This window comes from Cheilinus undulatus, linkage group 6, assembly GCF_018320785.1.
Source record: "Cheilinus undulatus linkage group 6, ASM1832078v1, whole genome shotgun sequence".
NCBI lineage: Eukaryota > Metazoa > Chordata > Actinopteri > Labriformes > Labridae > Cheilinus > Cheilinus undulatus.
In genome coordinates, this window is record NC_054870.1 from 38,206,914 (window position 1) to 38,228,315 (window position 21,402).

Sequence of the window (21,402 nt, forward strand, 5' to 3'; positions counted from 1 at the left end):
CTACCATTACACCATGAAGACAAAATAACACTCCAAGTAACTCAGAGAAAGGTTATTGAAATTAATAAGTTAAGGTATGGATGCAAAAAAAAAAAAAAAAAATCCAAGGCACTGACCATCTCCAGGAGTTTAAATTCATCATCAAGAATTGGAAGGAATATGGCACATGCGTAAATCTGCCTAGATCAGGCCATCCTCACAAACTGAGTGACCATGTAAGCAGACTAGTGAGAGAGGCCACCAGGACCACTATAGGCCACCTATGACTACTCTGCTTACAGCAACTGCTGCCCAGATTCTTCACCAGTCATTGCTTTATGGGAGAGTGGCAAAGAGGAAGCCACTGTGGAATAAAATAATCTAATCAAATCTTGACTAGAGTTTGCCAAAAGGCTTGATATAGACTCCGTGGTCAAATGGTAGAAAGTTCTGTTGCCTGATGTGACCAAAATGGTGCTTTTTGGCCATCAGACAAGTCACTATGTTTGGCGGACACCAAACACTCGTATTACCACAAACACACCATCCCCAGTGTGAAGCACAGTGGTGGCAGGATCATGCTGTGGGGATGCTTCTTGGCAGGTGGCCCTGGAAGGCTTGTAAAGATAGAGGTTAAAATGAATGCAGCAAAATATCAGAAAATCCTGGAGGACAATTGTATTCAGTCTGCAAGAGAACTACAGCTGAGATGTAAAACACTGACCCAAACCAAACAGGGAAAATTAGACAAGGTCTAAAGACAAAAACGTGAATGTTGTGGAGTTCTAAAATAAAGAACAGCCTGTGGGAAAGAAAAGTTTATGTTTAATCATTCTAATATCGCGCTGGTTATAATATTGAATGATTTATTGCTTGTGTTTGTTGAGGAATACAGACGGTGTGAAATCATTGCATGTCAAATTGCAACAGCATTATCGGAAATGAAAAAATCACAATTCGTTTTCCCAAATCATTCAGCCGTAGCGGCTACTTATTACCTAAAGAAAACTGAATAATTCTTACCATTATTTGAATAGATTTATAGACCAGTACCTTTACTTAAGTAAATTTTGACTTGAGTAACTGTACTTTTACTCGAGTACAACATTGTGGTACTTTTTCTACCCCTTACAGTGAGCAAAATAAGTTCAACCAGAGATTTCATATCTGGATTCAGTGATTACCTCCTGGATGCTATAACATATAAACTAGTTGTAGCAATGTCAAATTTTGAAAAACATATTTTACAAGTGATGGTTCAAGCAGACCGAATGTTTTGAATATTCAGAATACATTGCACAAATATTGCATGTAAGCAGTTTATTTTTTGAATCTCACAAAACTCAGTATAAAAGTGTTTTCTTTAGAAAAATATAATCAAAAACAATAAAATTTAACAAAATGCACACACTCAAAACAAATGTAAAATGCATCAATTATCAACAAACAAGTTAATATTTTTCTGTACATTTTTCACAAAGTTAAATTAATAGGTCTTTTTGCTGGTGACATTTTTAAACATGCCAAAGAGGGAAAATCTCCCCCAAATTAGTCACCAAAACAGTCACTGACTCATTTCTTCTTGAACATGAGTGCTGTGGAAAAAACAATGCAGCTTATAAGATACTGTAAGAAACGAAAGCTCGAGCAGGGGAAACAAATTACTTGGCAATGTTTCTAAACAGATAATTGGTAGTAAAAAAGCTGACCACACAAGTGGTTCTGAAAATTGCATATTGTTAATTTTAGCAGCACCTATGGCAGCTATTATTCCTGACAGTGCTTCAGGTAGAAACAGAAACAAAACAAGTGCACAACAGGAGAAAAAAGTATATGACTTATATAAATTCTTCCACTTCAATTTTACATGCAACACACATAAATCAACCTTACAGTTGGTAGCAACAGCAAAAAAACTGAAATTATTTCCTTTCTAACAAAAAACTGGAACAGAAAATTTCAAAAACAACACTCTAAGTGAACAGGTTCTGTATGCACCCTACTGCAGAGCAATGTAAAAATACAATGTAAAAACACATATTTATGAATTGCACACTCCTAAAGAACTTTAAACAGAATTGAATTTTTCTTCGAAAAGACAGTGAACTAGTATTTACTTCTCGAGCAGCACTACGCAGAAAAGAGAGAAAAGAAAATGCTTTAGCCCTTGACAAAAATTGGGATCTCTTCCAAATTTGTTTTTATTTCTTGCATACAATTAACATTTGTGTTGACAATCAAACTCAGAGGTAAGAGAGACGAGGTAATAGTGCAAAATGAGATTTGTGTTAAGGCAACAGCTAATAAAGCCCTGAAAATAAATAAAAATCTCTATGACACTAAATCACCTGCCTCTGCTTGGTCATGCAGAGGACTTTCTGCTGCCTTACAGTCATTTTCATTTTGGACCTCAGTACTGCCTTTGTTTTCGCCCTTTTTATCCTCAACCGTAACTTCAGACTCTGAGTGAACTTGAGCCTCCGTTTGTGGCACCTCTTCTTTACCCAAATCCACTGTCTTGTTAGGCACATGTATCGTTTCCTCTCCTTCATTCTCAGTGTCATCAGAAACCACCTCAGCCTCAATGTCTTTAGCTTCATTGGTTTCTGCCTCTTCATCCTCCTCTCTTTCATCACTGCTGTTCCCCTCCTGCCCTTCTTGGCTGTTTGTCAAAGTATATTCAGAAGAAGGCTGCCAGAAGTCATACAACTTGCCCTGCAGGAGGAAAACACAGGATTTAAAGTCAGTTTCTTGTAGTTTCTTAATGTATCTGAAGGAAAAAGTGGGTACAACTATATCACGTGTCTTTGTACTGTACATTTAAAGGCCTTGTTTTCCGAAGAAGTATCTGCCACTTGGTGTCGATCCTGGCCACCAGGTCTTTTACCTGTATGGAGAAGGGTAAATGAACATAATTTAATACATATAACTTGTTAGATTTTCTTCAGACAACAAACATTTGACTTAGGATCCAAAAGCTTTTCAAAAAAAAAATTATGAAGATGTTGGAGTGTTTCACCTCTCAACTAGAACAAAATATAAACAGATGCACACAAATGCCTGAGCTCTGGTTTACAATAATCCTCACCTTGCTTCTGTAGAGGCGTTTCTCACTTTCTCTGATGTCACACTTCACATGCATTTCCAGCTCAGAGCACAAAATCAGCAGCTGCTCCTGGTGGCAAAGAAAATATGAAGATGGTTTCACTTCTTTTAAAAGGAGATAAGTGTTGCAGTTACCTTTAAACTGCAGAAATCTAGTCTTACCTTTTGATGAGCTGGGAAGAACTGAAAATTGGAGGCTTCGTTCACCAAGGTCAGAAGGCTATAGCAGAGGTAGTAGGACTGAAACATACAACAAATTGCATGAGAATGGCTCACAACGAAAATCCCTATATATTCTTTGATGACAAGATTAGTTTGAACACAAGGAATGTAAATTCTGGGGATGCATATTATTTGCTGTTATCCTTATTGGCAGATAAAAAAAACTTCTGCTGATAATTACAACCCATGTATCAGCTGTAAATATCGACCATATGTAAGAATACATTTGGGAAGTTTTAGGCAGGACCAACAGACCTACATCAGCTCAAGCCTTTTTTCATTCCTTAAACTTTAGATTGTGTTTTAAGGAATAAAGTATCAGGTCTGAACTAGGGATGGGGATTGTTAATTTTTACTGATACTGATACCCTTATCTATACTTCTTATTGATCTGAGTCCTTATCAATACCACTATTGATACTTTTCTATAGTTTGGTGGAAAAGCAAAATGAAGACAAATGTTGACACTTGAGTGGTCTTAGCTGAGTAGTGCTTGAGTTAAAAAGCTATGATTGAGTCTGTAACATCTATTTTATATCCCTCAAATACAAGCACATTCTTCATATTCACAACTGTATTTGTTAAGGTTTCTCGTCAAAAAACAAATTTTCCCATTTTTATGAGACAATTGAACATATCATAACATATACAATACAGTCGTCTAATTTACTGAGGTTACCTGAACGCATCATATTTTCCGTCTATCAGCTAGTTAAGTTCGCTAATTAACTTCAATTCTGCCAATTCCACCACAGATTTCTACACTGGATTATTACTTTTAACAAACAGGACTTGCTACAAGTTTTGGAGCACTTTCAGCATTCATCTGAGCAGCTGAAGAAGAAAACTGTCCTGAAGCAGCTAAAGAGAGGGGTATACAAGTCTGTTATTCCCAGCGCAGGCAGATATGAGTGCATGCATCTCGCAGGCAACATCTTTTTTCCTCATTATCAGTGGTTGTGGAAACTTTACACTGGACTTCAACCAACATGGATGCTGTGCCTCTCCACTCCTCCTCCAGACTATGGGACCTTGAAGAGTGGAGAGGCACAGAATCCATGTTGCTTGTAGTCCAGCGTGAAGTTTCCACAAACAGTGATGATTTGGGCTGCCATGGCATCTGCTGGTGTTGGTCCACTGTGTTTTCTGAAGTCCACAGTCAACGCAGCCATCTACCAGGACATTTTAGAGCACTTCATGCTTCCATCTGCTGACAAACTTCATAGAGATGCTGATTTCATTTTCCAGCAGGACTTGGCACCTGCCCACACTGCCAAAGGTACCAAAGGCTGGTTCAATGACCATGGTGTTACTGTGCTTGATTGGCCAGCAAACTGGCCTGACCTTAACCCCACAGAGAATCTATGGGGTATTGTCAAGAAGAAGATGAGAGACAACAGACCCAACAATGCAGACGACCTGAAGGCCGCTATCAAAGCATCCTGGGCTTCCATTACACCTGAGCAGTGCCACAGGCTTATCGACCTCCATGTCACACCGCACTGATGCAGTAATTCATGCAAAAGGGGTTCCAACCGAGTATTGAGTGCATAGAAATGAGCATAATTTCAGAAGTCTGACATTTCTGTTTAAAACATCCATTTTATATTGATCTTATGTAATATTCTAATTTTTTGAGACACTGAATTTTGGGTTTTCTTATCTGTAAGCCATAATCATCAACATTTCAAGAAATAAAGGCTTGAAATATTTCATTCTATGTGTAACAAGTCTATATAATATATGGGTTTCACTTTCAGAAAAGAGTAACAAAAGATATTAAACTTTTTCATGATATTCTAATTTTTTTAAATGCACCTGTATATATATCGGTGTCATTATGGGTTGAGGGGGGCTCTAAAGCAAAACTAAAGAATTAGCACCATAAGGTGTACTTACTAAACAGTAAACCATCATTTTTGTTCTGTGCATGAATGAGACAGACAAGCTGTGTAAAGTGGCATTCCTGGTTTGCACTGCAAGTGATGCTTGTGCTTTGTGAGTAGTTTGCAGCAATGGCAGGATAAGCTGTGTGGCAAATGCAGGCAAAGATTTGGCAAATTTTTCATGGGCACAACCCATATACTAAGCTATGCTGTTCATCCACAAATCCATTTTCCTTACAAAGTGGCACCATTCAAAAGGGAAATAAACAGGCTTCAAACTGTTTGAGCTTTATTGCCAAGAAGCATTGTTACAAGAAAGAAATAATCTACCAAACACAAATTAACTTATTTTTTGTGCTAAGTTTATATAACATAGGAGTTGTTATTCTTTTAATAAAGTCATAAATTTCAGTGCAAAACTTCTACATTTCATCTCATTAATTACTCATTGTAAGAAAAAAAAAAGCCAAAAATTTAAGTTGGATTTGCATCCTGGAGCATTTTGAAGTTTTAGGCATCAACCACATGTTCACCTGTTGGTCCAGTGTTTCCATGTCCTCTTTATCCCTTTGATTCCTCAGCATGCTGCGAAGAAGAGTGGAGGGCTGCATGCGGGGCAAGAAGCGCCTCAGTTCAGAAAGCTAATGGAACAAAGAGGGGAGAACTTTCAATCATTGACAATATTGCAGTTTTTGAGTTAATGAAAGCTCTGAAGTTATACATCTGTGTTCAGGTTACAAACTGAATATTACCTGAATCTCTTCTTCTGTTGGTCTGTATGTACAATTCCCATCCAACAGCTTGGAGATCATGCATAAACTGAGATGCCGTCGCAGCTGCCTTTTAAAGAAATGTAAAAATAAAGAATCATTGTGTGGTTCAAATGAAGACAAGCAGTATGAAGATCTGAAACAGAGAAAAGGACTTACTTTCCACGTGTGTTGTCAGACAGCATTGTAACAAGTGCACACATGTTGTGGTGGTCATCTGTCAGATCAGTGAGAGCCAAACAGATTCTAGGCAGCTGGAGACAAATATTGAATAATTCGATTGAGAAAAAAGGACAAAATTCACACACAGTTCCACTAGTAGATTTTGGGGTAATCAATGCTTGTTTTGTTTACATCACATTTTGATTGTTAAATTTTGATTGTTACTGCCTATTATTCACATTTCTAATAACATGTTCATAATTTAAATGAATGCAAAGAGATATATTTTATAATCTTAACTTTTATTATTTAAATTATGCTGCACTTGGTCTAACACTTTGGCTTAGAGGCAAGACACAGCTTGAAAAGAGCGCATGTACAAAATGACTCACCGAGGTCCAAAGATCCCTAGATAACGTGACAGTCTTTGCACTTTTCAGGAGTTCACATTTAGCTAGTTCCTTTTTCTGTGTAAGTAACCCACCTAAGGTCAAGAACTGAGCCCAGAAACGTTCTAAAAAGCTGTTCATTGTGAAGCTTTTACTTTGTATTCTGTGTCGCCATTTTCATTTGAAATGGTATTCTACTCCCTGTCGGGATAAAAACCTGCTTTTACTTTGAATGAAAATAAGGAACCTCTGGTAAAGTGAAAGTCAGCATGTTAGCTTAACCATGAAAAAATGAATTCGCTACGGGTAGAAAGGTGAATAAAAAACTAAACAGAAAAGTTAAAAATTGACTGTTTAACATCACAAGGTGCAGATTACATTTGATCTTGGGGGGGGGGGGCTAAATCTTTTGGGTTGTTTCATCTTCTTATAGAGTCTTTTATATACAACGATGCAAGAATAATGTGGCGAAAACTAATACAAGGATTATTCATACCAGGGGCTTCTGATTGCTGCATTTTGGCAATATATATGTATTATATGTATATTATTATATATATGTATATTATATGCCATTTAATAGTTCATATTTTGGAAATGGGAATTATTATTTTGGGGGGGGGTTATATTTATCTCCACCTCATAACCCAAACCTGGTACACAGAAAATATTTAATTGAGCAGATCCATTTCAAAATCTTGAATCCATCATCTTACCATGGTGTTCCAGTCTCTGAAGTTGTTGACAATTTTGTACTGTAGAGGATACAGCTCAGAGGCAGATTGGAGGATGAGCTGTGTGTCCAGCCCCACCTTTCCCACCACTGTCAGCAGCAACAGCAGCTCATCGTCACTGTAGGCCTTTGGACAGAGGTCCAGGCAGTAAGACAGGTACTGCATGTGAGAACACACGAGAAACAAAAAGTAAGAAATGAATGAGCTGTGATTTTGGGCTCTCTCTGTTGAATTTCCTTTTTCAAAGAAATGATAAGAATGATGTCAAATGTTATTTGACATGAGTTTTCTTCTGTGTCTCACCTTTAGGATGTTGATGCAGTTGTGTTCAGGGAAACTGCATTGTTCCTCCCTGGTGGATGAACTCTCTGCTTTGACATGGGCATCCCCCCTTTAGAAACACAGAAATTAAAATGAACTTGACAACTCTCAGTTCACACATCAAGTTTAAGAAATAAGAAACAGCTAAATGCACCCAAACATTACTTACAGTAAATCTCCCTCAGTGAATGGAGGCTGCAGATTCTCAAAAGGAAAGAGAGTAACAAATGAAGCTCCCATGTTTAGAAGGACCAGTGTGATATCAGCCAGACTGGGAACCCACACTTGAAACTTCTGGCTTTTGTTTTTTACTGAGGAACCATAAAAACAGGTTAACTTAACTCACCAGAAGTGAAAACACACAAATCGCTTGTAGAGGGGAGAAAGGCACTTACCTATCTGATAAGCAGCAGTGGTGGCTATGCCATAGAGGGTCTGTAGTATATTTTCAGACACCACCCTCTCATTATGGACTGACATCATCTGAAAGTTTCAGATAGAATTAGAGCTGAAGTGCAGATATTTTGACTGAAATCCCAACAGACGTTTCACAGGTATATGCGAGTCCTACCTTGAAAAGAAACCGAGTAACCTGAGTCGGACAGGGTGAATGACAAGCATAGACTTCCAGAAATAATCCACTATTTACATTCAGTCTCAGGTGAGCAGGGCTGGACCTGGAAGAGGGCAGGTAGAAGAGGACAAGTGAAAGATAACAGGACATGAAGGTTAAAGGAAACAAACAACAAGGGACATGCTCAACTTTTGTTTCAAAGGCTAATCTAAAGGCATTAAAGCTAAACAATGTAAACATAGCATAAAGCTACAAATCCTTTTCTTAAAAATGTGTGAAATTTTCAGCCATCAACAGTCCTAATATTTTATACTGCAGCCAGTCACAAGGGGGCAATAGAGATATTTTGCCTACATATTTCTGAGGGTTGTCAGGTTTCCAATCTGGGTTTGATGCTAATGTGTCATGATTGGTGAAACAACAGCAATGTACCAAGGTTTACCAGGAGGCAAATTATACACAGCACAAAGTGTGCTTAAAAAGTTTTAATGTATGGCATTAGAATCAATTAAGTACAAAACAGCTCCTGTAAACACAGGATGGGACATTGTAACAGAGTCTAAGCAGAGCACCTAAATACACCCCTGTAGCCACCGTTCTCTACTTCTGCACATCCGTGTATGGCATTTCAAGGTGCACTGTGTAATATTTAACTGGTAGCATTTAGCGGAACAAACTTGGTAAAAATTAAACAAAATATTTATAAAAAGTACTATCTAGATTAGTGTTTAATCACCTAAATATAAAAAAAACATAATTTAATTTAAATTAACTCATAATAAGCCTTTTTATTCATAGATAGGAAGGGTCTCCTCCATGGACACCGCCATGCTGGATTTTTGCATTGTGCATGTTTCTATCTGAATGAAACACCAATAAGTTAAACACTTTTTGGGTACTCCTAAACTTGCCTCTGTGTGGACACCCCCCAAAACCAACTCACCAAAGAAGTGTTTTCTGAGCTGCCCCCTCTGGAGTAATCATACATTGCCTAAGCTGCAGTGTATTGTGATTGAAGATCTGCCCAAATTTTTCCAGGCTGAACACCAACTCTCCTGGAGGAACCTCTCTGATGGCACTTGATATTAGAGAGTAACGCTGCAGGAACTCCCTGGGAAACATTAGAACAAAAAAGAGATTAAGTAAATCACTGAGAAAATTTTGATAAAATGTGTCAGTGTGCTTCTGCATGCCTTACTGGTGTTCAGTGGAGATCCCCTCATCCTGGTTCTCCTCAGTCTCCTCGTATTCTGCTATTCTTAACAGGTCCTCTTTACATGCAGTGAGAAGCTGCGTCTCAACCTCTTTCGATCTAAAGAATTTAGAGAAAGCAAACTCCTTACATAAGCAGCTACTTTTGCTCAAATCAGTTTATAGAATACAACTGATTTTCTGAATACCCTACCTTTTGTTAGTGTTTATTTCTTTCAGCATCTGATCGAGGCTGTTCTTGTAGTTGCATGTCTTTGTGTAAGCTGGTAATGGCTGCTGTGGAAAATAAAGACATTTCAAATGAAAACACAGATATGACCCTATATTTTAAAGACCTTGTAAGATGTTAATAAGATGTGACATGAGTTTGGCCTTGTCTCTCTTGAATTCAGAGATGTCTTCAGGTTCTCTGAATCACTGGATATTCTGTGCTACTGACAATGAAATACCAAGACTCCCTGCAAATTTAAATTCAGTTTTAGGCATGTAGGGCACACAAACCAGGGGTGGGGAAGGGCAAAGTCAAGCTCCACACTGGCTTGACTCTTGTTGTGCTCAACAGCCAAGGTCAAGCTCAACGGCATTTCTTCTGTCTGGGCCTTTTCACCCCTGGTGATACAGCTACGCCAGAAGACCACCTCTGGTTTTCTGGCCCTTAGGACATCCACAACACGACCAGGGGCTTGTAGCAACCCTACTATCCAGACAGTACCCTTGGCCGTACTTTCTTTCTAAATCCCCCTCCTTCACTCCACCCTAAAAGTGTGAACTTTGTTACTTATTATTTTCCCATGCCCCTGGTAATATGCAAGGACATCCACAGTACGACCTGGGTTGTATCAATCCTCCTTCCTGCACAATGGGGCCCACTGGGGGGGCTAACTCGCCAAAACACGCCTTACTTCAGCCACAATTTAAGGACCAAACATGTCTAAAAGTTAGTGATAGATATTTAATCATCTGCCTTGTGAATTCCGGTTTCCCCCAGAATAAAAAGAACATCCAGCACTTTTATTTTGTCACTGAATAAACAGGGGAGTGGTGCAGTTTATTTACAAGCCTCTGACTGCGATGAGCTGAATTGTTTAACTAGACAGAGTACAACACTTCACTCATGAATAGTTTTTACTAATGCACTGCTGTCTCCACAAGCTTTTTGAAGAAAATCTTCTTGTGGGACACTTCTGCGTCCTTGTAAATCTCACTCACTTGTGTTTTTTGTCCATCCCAATGTGAGCAACAGAAAGGAAAACTGAAACAAGATGCTCCATTGTTTCTTGGCCGCGACGAAGTGCAGAACCGGCATTTATACCTGACCTGTCGCTGCATTGCTTTGGTAGGATAGCTTGTGGGTGTTAGGGCACTGTAACAGGAGTCACTGTAATCAAGCCGTTTTGGTCACTGACGCTCACTCATGTCGTGGGGTGTTAGGACATGGTGTCAGTAAGACCTGACCTGTTCTGGACACGATTTTAATGCACAATCACGTGACAAAACTTCTGACATTAAACATTTAAAACAGTGACATGTGCCAAGAGATTTCTTTTTACTAAACTATTTTACGGTCTTTTGATGCCACTGTCCCAACTTATTTGAAAGATTTTGCTGACATAAACTTCAAATATAATATAATATATAATTTTACAAAAAACAATCATATTTTTCAGTTAGAACATTTGATAGACTACCTTTGGGCTATTTTCAGTAAGGGTGGGGTCTCTACTTTAGAAAATACCTGCATTCTGTATTTTTACATTTCACAGTGTCCAAACTTGTTTGGAAAACCTGGTTGCACATACAGTGCCAATTACTTTTTCACATAGGGCCAGACAGGTTTGGATTTTTCTCCCCCTTAATAAATAAAATCATCATTTAGAAACTGCATTTTGAATTTACTTGGGTTTTCTTTGTGGGATACTAAAAATGGTTTGATGATCGGAAACATATAAGTGTAATAAATATGCAAAAGAATCAGGAATCAGAAAGGGGGCAAATACTTTTCATGGCACTGTACATTTAAGTCAAGTTTGATCGGTCCTGCCTGGAATTTCTACTGTAATATGCTCAGAAATGTATACACAGTAAAAACAATTTAAAGAAACTGACAAACTTACTTTTTTCAGCTTGCAGCTAAGGGGTCCAGGTGTACCAGGCTCTGAGAAGGCCCCCTTCTCTGGTGTATCTGGAGGCTTGGTGGCTCGCTCCATCATCTCCTGCAGGGAAAGCAGCTGCTCATCCTCACTGCTGTGGGAGCTCTGAGTTAAATCCAAGTCTAAAGCCAGGCTTAGATCCAGGTCCAGCTCCACATCTACGGGATCCACATTTTTCACCTCCTGTTTCAGCTCTCTACTGGCCTGCCTCTGCAGTAGTGGAGGATGTGTAGAAAACTGTCCAGAGGCGGCGGTCTCTAAAGTGCTTGTGTTTACATCATTTGGATGGTTACAATTTTGTTTGTCATTAGATTTAACAGTCTCCTCCTTTAGCTGCCTGCTTGAAGAAGGAATGTGTCCATTTTTTAATTCTGGGTCTTTGCAGCGAGAGGGTTTAGGGTTTTCAATTTTAACCCGTTTTAAAGTTACAAATGGCACGGAAAGCTGTGAGTGATCTGGATCCTTGTTGGACGAAGGTGCAACATTTATATTCCCTGTGTGAGGAGAACCAGTTGTGACCTTTTGAGTTTTTTGACACACAGACTGAGAAACTGTGGTGCTAGAGGTGGTTGCAGTGTTGGGTGAGCTTTTCTCTGGAGTGGAGGATTTGACCACTACTCCATCTGTCTTAGTCTTGGAAGCTTTATTAGCAGGGCTAACTATGTATTTCAGAGGATCAGGGGTGAAAAGGTCATCAATATCATCTGCAACAGGTCTTCTTGTGTGAGAGGTTTTGCTCCGTTTTACAGTAGAACCACTCAAAGAATCTGAGTTTGGATCTACAGCTGATTTGGGAGTAAAGCTAGCTGACTTTCTGTTCTCCATTGCACTATTACCTCTGCGCGGAGTTTTGACCGTCAAGACAGAGGCGCTGCGATGACCAGAGTGGTGGCTCCCTGAGGAAAAAGAAGGCAAGTTGCCAACGTCTTTTTGTATAGCTCCAGGGGAAAAAGAAGAGCTTGATTTATCTGTCTTATGGTCTTCCTCTCCTCTTTTCTTTGAATTTTCTGCACCTTGTTTTGTAGGTGATTTTAGATCCAATATTCTCAGAGTATGATTCTGAGTGTGCTTTATATAGGCTTGCTTTGCTCCCATTGGTGATTGTCTCTGTTTACAAGGGAGAGGAGATGAAGATACACAGGATGCCTGAGCAGATTTAAGTGAGGAGGAGCAAGCTGACTGGCCACACAGATGGTTATCTGTGGATTCAGGAGACTGTTCAAGAACCAAAGACTGCCTCGATGATGATGAAGACACCAGTGAAGTTCTAAGACAGTTGTTAGAAGTAGTTTTTGGTGTTTGTGCTTTGCAGATTTCCCTCTGTCGATGGAGTTTCACAGGACTGCCGTCACAGTCTTCAAACTCCCTCCTCCTCTTGAGTGAAGAGCAATTCATGTCAGCAGCTGGAGGCAGAAAAAATAAGAACTCTTACAATTTTCAATGTTTTCCATTCTATCTAAGCATTGAGAATACTACAAAAAGTTATTTTGCAGAAAAATGCACTTCTAAAATGTACATATAAAGTTAATGAAGCTGTTATATTGATGAAAGTATTACCAGGACTTAATTTCTCCCTCGACGGCATTCGTTTATGTCGTTGTTCCTAAAAGAAAAAAAGGACAAAATTTACTCTCTTTAGTGATATTTCAACAGCATTAAAATTGCTGTATCCCATTTTACTGAGGGCCAGTGGTCGACAGCATACGCAACTTCACTGTTTGAGTCAGAACATTGATCCTCCTGGTCAAGGCTTCCCATAAAGGGGGACCCAGCCAAATAGGGGACCCGTGGAGGTCAGCAACATCATGGGTCACTGTAAAGTTAAGCTGTGATAACCATATTTCATTTTGACCTGAATAATAAACTCTCTCATCAAAGCAACAATATATATTATTTCAATTTGCACTGTAGTATACAGCCTTCTTCAAAAGGTAACCTCCTTTTCTTAAAATAGAATTAAAATATGTTATAAATGGCAAAAATGGCTTAACAGAGGCAGAAAAGGCAGAAAGTGGAAAAAAAAAGTCTGTTGAAGTGGTCAAAACAGGCAGAAAAAGTGGTAAAAAGGGATTTAAAGTGACAAAATGGCTGTCAAGTGTCCAAAATGGGCACAACAAACAATTAAATGCCATTAAAATAGGCAAAATGGGCCTAAAAGGCAGTTAAAAGGGGTCAATTGTGCATAGATGAATTAATCAAGACAACGCGAGGTGGGAAGTTGTAAAAAACTGGGTTAAAGGTGGCAATAACAGGCAGAAAAAGTGGTGGAAAGGGTTTAAGTAGTGGCAAAATGTGATTAAAAAGGGGTAAATATGGGTTATAAGAGGCAACAATGGGACAGAAAATAGTGGTGAAAAGAGTTTAAAAAGCGACAGAAATGGGTTTAAAATGATCCAAAAAATCTGTGGAAAGGGTAGTGAAATTGAATTTCGAAAGAATGGGTAAAACAAAGGCAAAATTGGTAAAACAAAGGCAAAAGAGGATGAAAAGTGGGAATTAAAAGTGGCAAAAATGGGGTGGAAATAGTGGTCAAAAATATTAAAAAGTGGCACAAATAAATTATTTCAACATCAGAACCCACTTACAGCTTGACACACTTTCAGCTCCAAATTGAAGCAACTGTTAGCGAGGATACACACAAGTACCAGTGCTACTGATCCAACACACATGCTTTGATACCACTAATACATCACAGCTGGGGAGGGCCTATTCTCTGGGATTGTCAGGGACCCAGCCAACTCTGTGAGCAGCCCTGCTCTTGGTCAAATATTACTACAAGAGAAAGTTGTTCAGTCAATTGAACATTTTAAAAACTCATATAGATTTCCAAATATGCATCTTTAGGGTACCGAACCGAATTGGGAACAACCAAAAACATATGACAACCAGTTACAATGTCAGCCAGGCTTTACACAGTCAGAAAACATTCATCTTTTAAACAACCATTTCAACTGGTGCAAGGCTGCATGAGCTACGCTGACATCCTATCCCATTACTTTTTCAAGCCTGCAGTGGTGTAAGCACCCAACACAAACCCAGTTTTTTTAATGGATTTAAGAAAAGACAAGGAAATTAATCAGCTGACTTAAGAGCAAAAGTAGCAAATAATGACAACATTCATAGAAATGCAGTGGAGTTATAAGAAATTAATCTGAATGGTTAAAGGCAAAACCACCCATCATCGAGGAATGGATTGAAATTGTACACCAAATTCACATGATGGAAATATTATCTTTCTCCCTCAGAATACAAAAGGATAAGTTTAGCCAGATCTGGTCTAAATGGATTGAGTACGTAAAACCTACAAGATCTGATTTTAGTTGAACCTACCTATTACATGCGATTATACACTTTTATCATATCTTGTTTTTTCTGTTTTTTTCCAGACAACTGAAGGTATGATCTCTGGACATTCACAAGGAGCAACTCCATTCCTCCATTGGTTCCATTTTTATGTTGATCTGACTGTTCAAAATCAAAAAACAGGAAAGCACAGGCTGAAAGACCTTTTGACCTATGTCAAAGCCATCCCTACATCCTGGTAGAAGGAGGCCGCTGACTAGTGGACAAAGAACTCAAAGTGTAACAAGGAAAGTCTGTTTGTGTTAAAAAATGCATTGGAAAGTGTAATGTCTTGCTTTTCCAATACGAATTTTGAATCGCATGACTCGCTTGGAAGTCGCGCCAACTTTCGGATCAGGCACAGTCATTGTCATGCTGTGTACAGGGGCATACAACGGATGACAATGACCTGACCACAGCCCAACCAGCTGCTCCCGACTGGCCAGATAGATTTCTGACATGTTTGATATCTTGGTTGTATGACTCCAGACACTCCCACACTCAGAGCAGAAACACAAGCAAAATAACCAACTTCAGGGAATTTTTACCTTTGTAAACTGTTAGACGACATTCTAAATTACCATGACAACAGCTGGAATGACTTTCTGATGTCCCTCCACCCCCACTATGATAAAGGAAATAAACAAACAGGAAATATTAACTGCGGACCTGCAGCTGACTCAGATGCTGTGTGTATGTGTGGGATAGAGAGAAAAAGTGGGGAAGAGAGAGGATATGACTGGAAACGCTTCATCCTCAGTGTGTGAGACTTTTTTAAATGGAAACTCTGCAGATTTCTGTCACAGTCTGTCCCACTTCACTCCTACAGTGTGAGCACTCAGGTCAGGCATTAACAGCAGATCATGTAGTGTAAGCACATAAATTGTGCGAGATGGTCATGCAGCATAAGCAATTCAGACACACAGCATGAGTTTACATTCTGCCACGACTGTTGTAAGCTTGGCTTGAAATCACTCAGTGTATGCCCAGCTTAAGTTACATCTTAAGTCATGGTGTCAAGTCCCCACTATACTCTGCACTGAAACTAACTGAATTATAACTTAAGTTGTGCTATCGTGTGATTGCACCATGCAGATTCTAAGTTAATCTAACCCTATAAAGCATAACATTCAAACTAACCCAACATACTCTAAAGCCCAGTTCAGACCAAAGATTTGCGACAAGACCAGTTGAAACTCGCAGCTACTTGGAAGTTCAAACCGCTGCAACTGAGGGAGACAATGCATCATTTCCATAGCAATGACTCTAACAGTCACTCAATTTAAAGTGATTTATTTCTGAAGTTACTGAGCTATAAATCTATCTTTACAAAACACTACTGCACATTCTCTGCTTTTTCCTGCATCTTTTTCATCATGACAATGCATAATATCAGGCTGTAGGACTCCAACTCATCAATAACTTATTTTTGATCACCATCATAGTGTAGCAGTGAAATTTCATGGCACATTTAAACACATAAATGCTTTGCTAGCTCAATCTCGTTACAGCTTAGATATCTTCTGAGAATGATTAATTTTACACAGAGAAATCAAGCTCCAACAGCCTTATATTTCTCAAGTTTTATCTGATATAACACTGCACGTCCTGCTTGTGCTCACAGCTGGGAAAAACAAGTCTTTTTGAAACAATATTTCTATTTCCTTTTTTCACGTTTATCTGCTTCTTGGAAATGATTGTATCTTTCTTTTTTAAGTTTAAAAACGGAAACGTCAGCCTGTTATCACTCCTGTCTCTTCCAACATCTGTGCATTTAAGCACGCACGCATCTGACTCAGGAGACCGGAGTGTTTATGGGCTGAAGCTTCTGTAAGACAATGTAAAAATAAAGGTGAAAAATAAATTCATTGATGCGATCGTTTGCAAAATTTATGGCGTTATTTTGTCAAACGAAATTGGTGTTTAGTCTTTCAAAATCAGATTAATATTTCCTTTTTTCACATTTATCTGCTTGCATCTTCCTGCAACCTGTCTGCAACTTAACATGCTGAATTGCAGGCAACATCATCAGATGGCTTGATTCAAGCTGCAAAGGCCGGGTTCAGACTGCTGCAACTGTTGCCATCCAGGTTCTAAAACCATCTCCTGGCATCGCATGTCTTTGGTCTGAACTTTTACTAACATACTTTTTCACTTGATTAGTCCAATAAGTGAAAAGCACTTTTAATGCATTGTTTGTTACAGTACTGCCTCTCAAGCCAGACTGGTTATGAACAAACCAACAGCTGAAAATAACTCCTGCTATGTGCTGTTATTTCACAAACTGTCACAATATTGTATGTAAAATTCGCCAAAGCAGTGATAAGACAATAAGCCCCATTCAGACCAAGGATTCACGACCAGATGAGTTTAAACTTGCAACTGTTTGCCACGGGCCACTCAGCAACGCTCTAAAATCCTGTCAGGTCACACTACTCAGTTTAAAGAGATTTATTTCTGAGGTTACTGTGCAATAAATCTACCGCTACAAGAGCACCTACAGCCTTGAATTTCTCATGTGTATATATTGCTGCACATTATGCTTACCTGCAGGGGACACAAGGGGACAGAACTGAATTTCAAAAATACTTGTTGGCTTTTATAGCCTTTTAAGATGAGATTTCAATTTCACTTTTCATATTTATCTGCTTGCAATGTCCTGAAACCAGCTATTTACAACTTGCCTACACAACGAATTGCACGCAACATCATATGGCCTGATTCAAACTGCAATGGCTTGGTTCAGACAGCTGCAACTGTTGCCAGGAACCTTCTAAAACTAGTCTTGTCATGTTAAGTCTTTTGTCTGAAGATGGCTTAGGAGACACCAAACAGACTGTCATCTACCTTGAACCAAATGTTTTATGCACATATTACATAGGTTACCGGGCAAGGGGATGCTGGGTAAAGCTCTGGTTTAGGGAGAGGCAAAATCCTCCTGGGTGCCAGGTGAGGAAGACGATTAGGAACCTGTGAAGGCTTCATTGGAGTCTCCTGAAAATCCTTCACTAAAACACAGACAGAAAATTCTGAATTATTGAATTGAGTCTGTTCATTTATATACAAAGTCTGATTAGATTATCAAGGTGCACAGGTATGTTGTTGCATTCATAATTCACCTTAACTAATTTTGAGCAGTGGCACTTATAATTTTGCCAGAAACCCCTTTTCCTTTCTATTTTTGTTTGCACTTAAAAAAGTAAGATGAACTTCCTTCATCTAAGTTAACCGATTTTTGTCATTTTGACTGAAAATGTACACTGAAAGCAATGTAAAACTTAAAAGACTAAAAAGAGCCAGCTTTAACAAGCATGCATTTTTTTCTTATGATACATCAGGAGTTGAAAAAATTCAAATGAATGGGCTCTGAGTATTAGAACGAACATGTGAGGACTGTTTTTACAAGTTTTGAGATGTTTAAGCATGCTTTTTGTGAGAGGGTAACTATTAACTTGTAACTTTGACTGATTCTTGGGATTACTACTAATAACCAACAGAAAACTGCAGTTTTTGTATCAGGCTCTGAAACATTGCCAGTTACTAGATTTAAATGAAGAATTCATATTAACTTTTTTTTAGAAGGTCATGATTTTTCTAATCCTAAAAACAAGCATCTTCCGCTTAGGTTATATTTTACTTCACAGACTGATTGAAAGATGTTACATTTAGAGCACAGCCTATGTATTTATATCTAATTGTTGAAGGAAAACTTATATTACCATAAAAGATAAAATGAGACATTGCCAATCCAATAATTACTTTTGAAAGCATCCACAGAAAGCTTAAAAAGGTATAATTTCTTCACTCCAGACTAAATCTTTCCACAAATAACATATATATTTTGCAGTATCTTGACCTGTACATATACAACTTGAACTAAACTTCAATATGATATTGAAAAACTTCAATATGAAACTAGTGAAAAGAAAATGATACTGATACTCATTTCAATACCACAGCAACTGAAAAATAAAGGTCAATCAAAAATTGCAAGCTGTACACTGTTAAAATTTAGGGATGCACAATATTGTTTTTGCTCATATCCAATATGTGGAAATTTACAAATTAATTTCAGCCAATACTAATATGGATAGCAATATTCAAATGTAGTTCATACCTAAAAACTCCTTAAAATACAAAATTTAAGCTTGAGGATACATAAATTAACAAATTTCAGGCTTAAAAACACACTTTGAAATATAAGGGATGATGATGAACAAAGAAAAAGAATTCAGCTGATTGTTCCTCTGTTGGTCCAGCCAAACAGGCTGATTTTTTGGTATGGCCAATATTTACAGCTGATATAGACAGATTTTATAGCCAAATAATACCAACAATTCACTCTACTAGTGATTGTACCCTTTCAAAACAAGTGGTATCAAGAAATATTTAATTAGTTGAATTGAACAACTTACAACTAATAGCTGAAAAAAATGAAAAACCTTGCAACTAGTAAAGAAAAAACTAAATACTGGTTGTAATAGCGCTTATGCATATGGTATGGTCGAGATAATAGCTTTTTTATCCACATATTTTAAGCAGGCGTACTAAATATAAGAATCTAATGCACCTCTTCTTACTACACAGCAAAGTAAGGTGCAACATACCTATGACACATCAACACGTAGCGACACAGTGACCCACCTTTAGCTCTCGGAGAGTAGTAATCTGCAAGTGTTCTGCAAAGGAGCGGAGAGGAAAAGCCGATCAGTTTAGACCACCGGGGTTACTTTGTTTTGTAAACAAAACGACACCATAGCAACTCCGTACTTCCAGAAGCAAAAAGACCGAAATGTTGCATAAGAAAGAGACCTAGCATGAGCCACCACCAGCAACACACATGCTCGTCAATGTCTGGTTGGCTACAAAAGCACGCTACGTAAAGTGACAACTTGATAACACGGATCCAGAACATAAGACAAAACGTTAAGGTTAGGGGTGTGTGAGTAGCTAAAACACTACCCGTTTATTATGGTTTTGACGTTATAATCTTAAGTGAAAGCACTCATTAAACAACTGTCATGCATTAGAGTCAACAGAATGGTATCAACAGTCATCGATTTTGACAGCGCTTGTGATAGCCACAATAATTGAATTTCTAGCTAACGGTAGCCACAGTTAACACGCTGCTAGTGTAACTGACATTAATGGCTTTGCCGTCTCAACAATACGACTGCATTGTTTACTAGAAGATAGCTCATGGCTACTTCTTCTAAAGCGAAAATAAGCACATTTGGTTAAATTTAAATAAAACCAAACGTATGAGGTCGTTTCAGGAAGTGCACTGTGTAGCTAACTGTTAGCTCGCGAGCGCACTTAACAATGGGTTCGAGTAAAGCCCGCAGTTTTCCTTACCGAGTGTCCCCTTGATTCTCTGTTGCTTTTCTCATTGTCGGGATTGTGCAGAGTTTTCTAATAACTACAGACATCGACGATAACGGACTGACATTTGTTTCGTTAAAATCATGTTACCATCCTCTCCCGCCTGCTGCAGAATCGACCAACATGACGAAATGCATCATGGTAATTGGAGTCCTACAGCACTTCACTGGCTTGCGTCTCTTTCTGACCTCTTGCATCCAGTGAGACAACTGTTCAGTTTGATGGCGAGTTTGCGGTTCCGTAAGTGACAGGTATGTTATTTTATTTTTAGAAATTAAATGTAAAAATACACATAAAAATCAACAGGTGACGTCAGATGCTATTTCTATGGAAAGCCAAATAGGTCAAATTTAAGTGTTATTTTTTTTTTTCCATTCATTTTTGAGAAACGAGTGTTTTAGCATCAAGTGAGGCCCTAAGCAGACCCTGGTATGTGATTTAAAATCCTTTACTTCAGCTCCCCGTTTTGTAACCGTAGACCATGGTTAATTATTGGTTTGTGCTGGATACAGTTCAAGTGAGCCTTCATGCTAACATGCTACTATACAGACTAAGATGTGTTAGAAAACTAAACTCAGCACAAAAAGTAAGGAAATTTGTGTTTATTATTTATTTATTTATTGCAACAATGCTTCTTGGCAAAAAAAAATCTTATAGCATTGGAATTCCTGTTTTTTCTCTTTGACATGGTCCCACATTTGTAAAGAACATGCATTTGTGGGATGAGCAGCAGAGCTAAGTATGTGGGTTGCACCCCTGAAAAATGTGCCAAATTTGCCAATGCCAAACTGCTTATTCTGCTATTGACTCTTGTTTGGTGGATTGGATGATAGAAATCTGAAGCAACAAGAGATATTGGCAATTTAACAATTTATTCTTCATCAAACAAAAGCCTCAGTTGCAAGGTGCCATAAAATCCTGGCACTTTCTCTTCATGCAGCCTGGTCCCACACTGCTGTGGGATGGCATCCCATTCTTCAACCAGCATTTATCGCAAGTCAGCCAATGTGGTTTTGTTGGTCAGTGGTACAAACAGCACACACAAGCTGAAGAATTCAATGGGGTTGAGGTCAGGGCTGCTGGCAGGCCATTTCATCCTCTCTTGTGACAAATTGGTGGAGACGATTCGGCAAGTTTTTCATGGGTGCAACTCACCGACTTAGCTCTGCTGCTC

At 38.6% G+C, this 21,402-nt stretch overlaps 1 protein-coding gene across 5 annotated transcripts; it reads right to left on the minus strand.

Annotated features, from left to right (window-relative positions):
* Window positions 1-857: 857 nt before the first annotated feature.
* slf2 (SMC5-SMC6 complex localization factor 2) lies at window positions 858-20,346 on the minus strand. 5 transcript variants are annotated; one of them, XM_041790119.1, is made up of 20 exons: window positions 20,202-20,346; window positions 19,491-19,525; window positions 17,733-17,849; window positions 13,062-13,107; window positions 11,469-12,907; window positions 9,548-9,630; window positions 9,341-9,454; window positions 9,086-9,253; window positions 8,140-8,245; window positions 7,964-8,051; window positions 7,738-7,879; window positions 7,551-7,638; window positions 7,230-7,406; window positions 6,122-6,216; window positions 5,945-6,032; window positions 5,726-5,833; window positions 3,247-3,324; window positions 3,068-3,154; window positions 2,798-2,866; window positions 858-2,694 (listed from the first exon to the last, which is right to left on the minus strand). In XM_041790119.1, exons 3-20 carry the CDS (start codon window positions 17,829-17,831, stop codon window positions 2,311-2,313), a joined length of 3,459 nt encoding a protein of 1,152 aa, XP_041646053.1. In that variant the 5' UTR covers window positions 17,832-17,849; window positions 19,491-19,525; window positions 20,202-20,346; the 3' UTR covers window positions 858-2,310. The 5 variants fall into 5 exon arrangements, with proteins under 5 accessions (XP_041646053.1, XP_041646051.1, XP_041646052.1 ...); XM_041790117.1 differs by having other exon boundaries at window positions 17,733-17,854; XM_041790118.1 differs by having other exon boundaries at window positions 17,733-17,854; window positions 19,454-19,525.
* Between the last annotated feature and the right edge of the window lie 1,056 nt (window positions 20,347-21,402).

Bases quoted from the DNA above. Each gene is read 5' to 3' on its own strand.
- slf2 (XM_041790117.1), bottom strand. From the start codon at position 20,275: ATGTCTGTAGTTATTAGAAAACTCTGCACAATCCCGACAATGAGAAAA. The intron at 13,108-17,732 runs GTAACCTATGTA...TTTTTCTTTTAG, and splicing joins ACCCAGCATCCCCTTGCCCG to GAACAACGACATAAACGAAT. The intron at 8,052-8,139 runs GTAGGACTCGCA...TGAAACTTTCAG, and splicing joins TTACTCGGTTTCTTTTCAAG to ATGATGTCAGTCCATAATGA.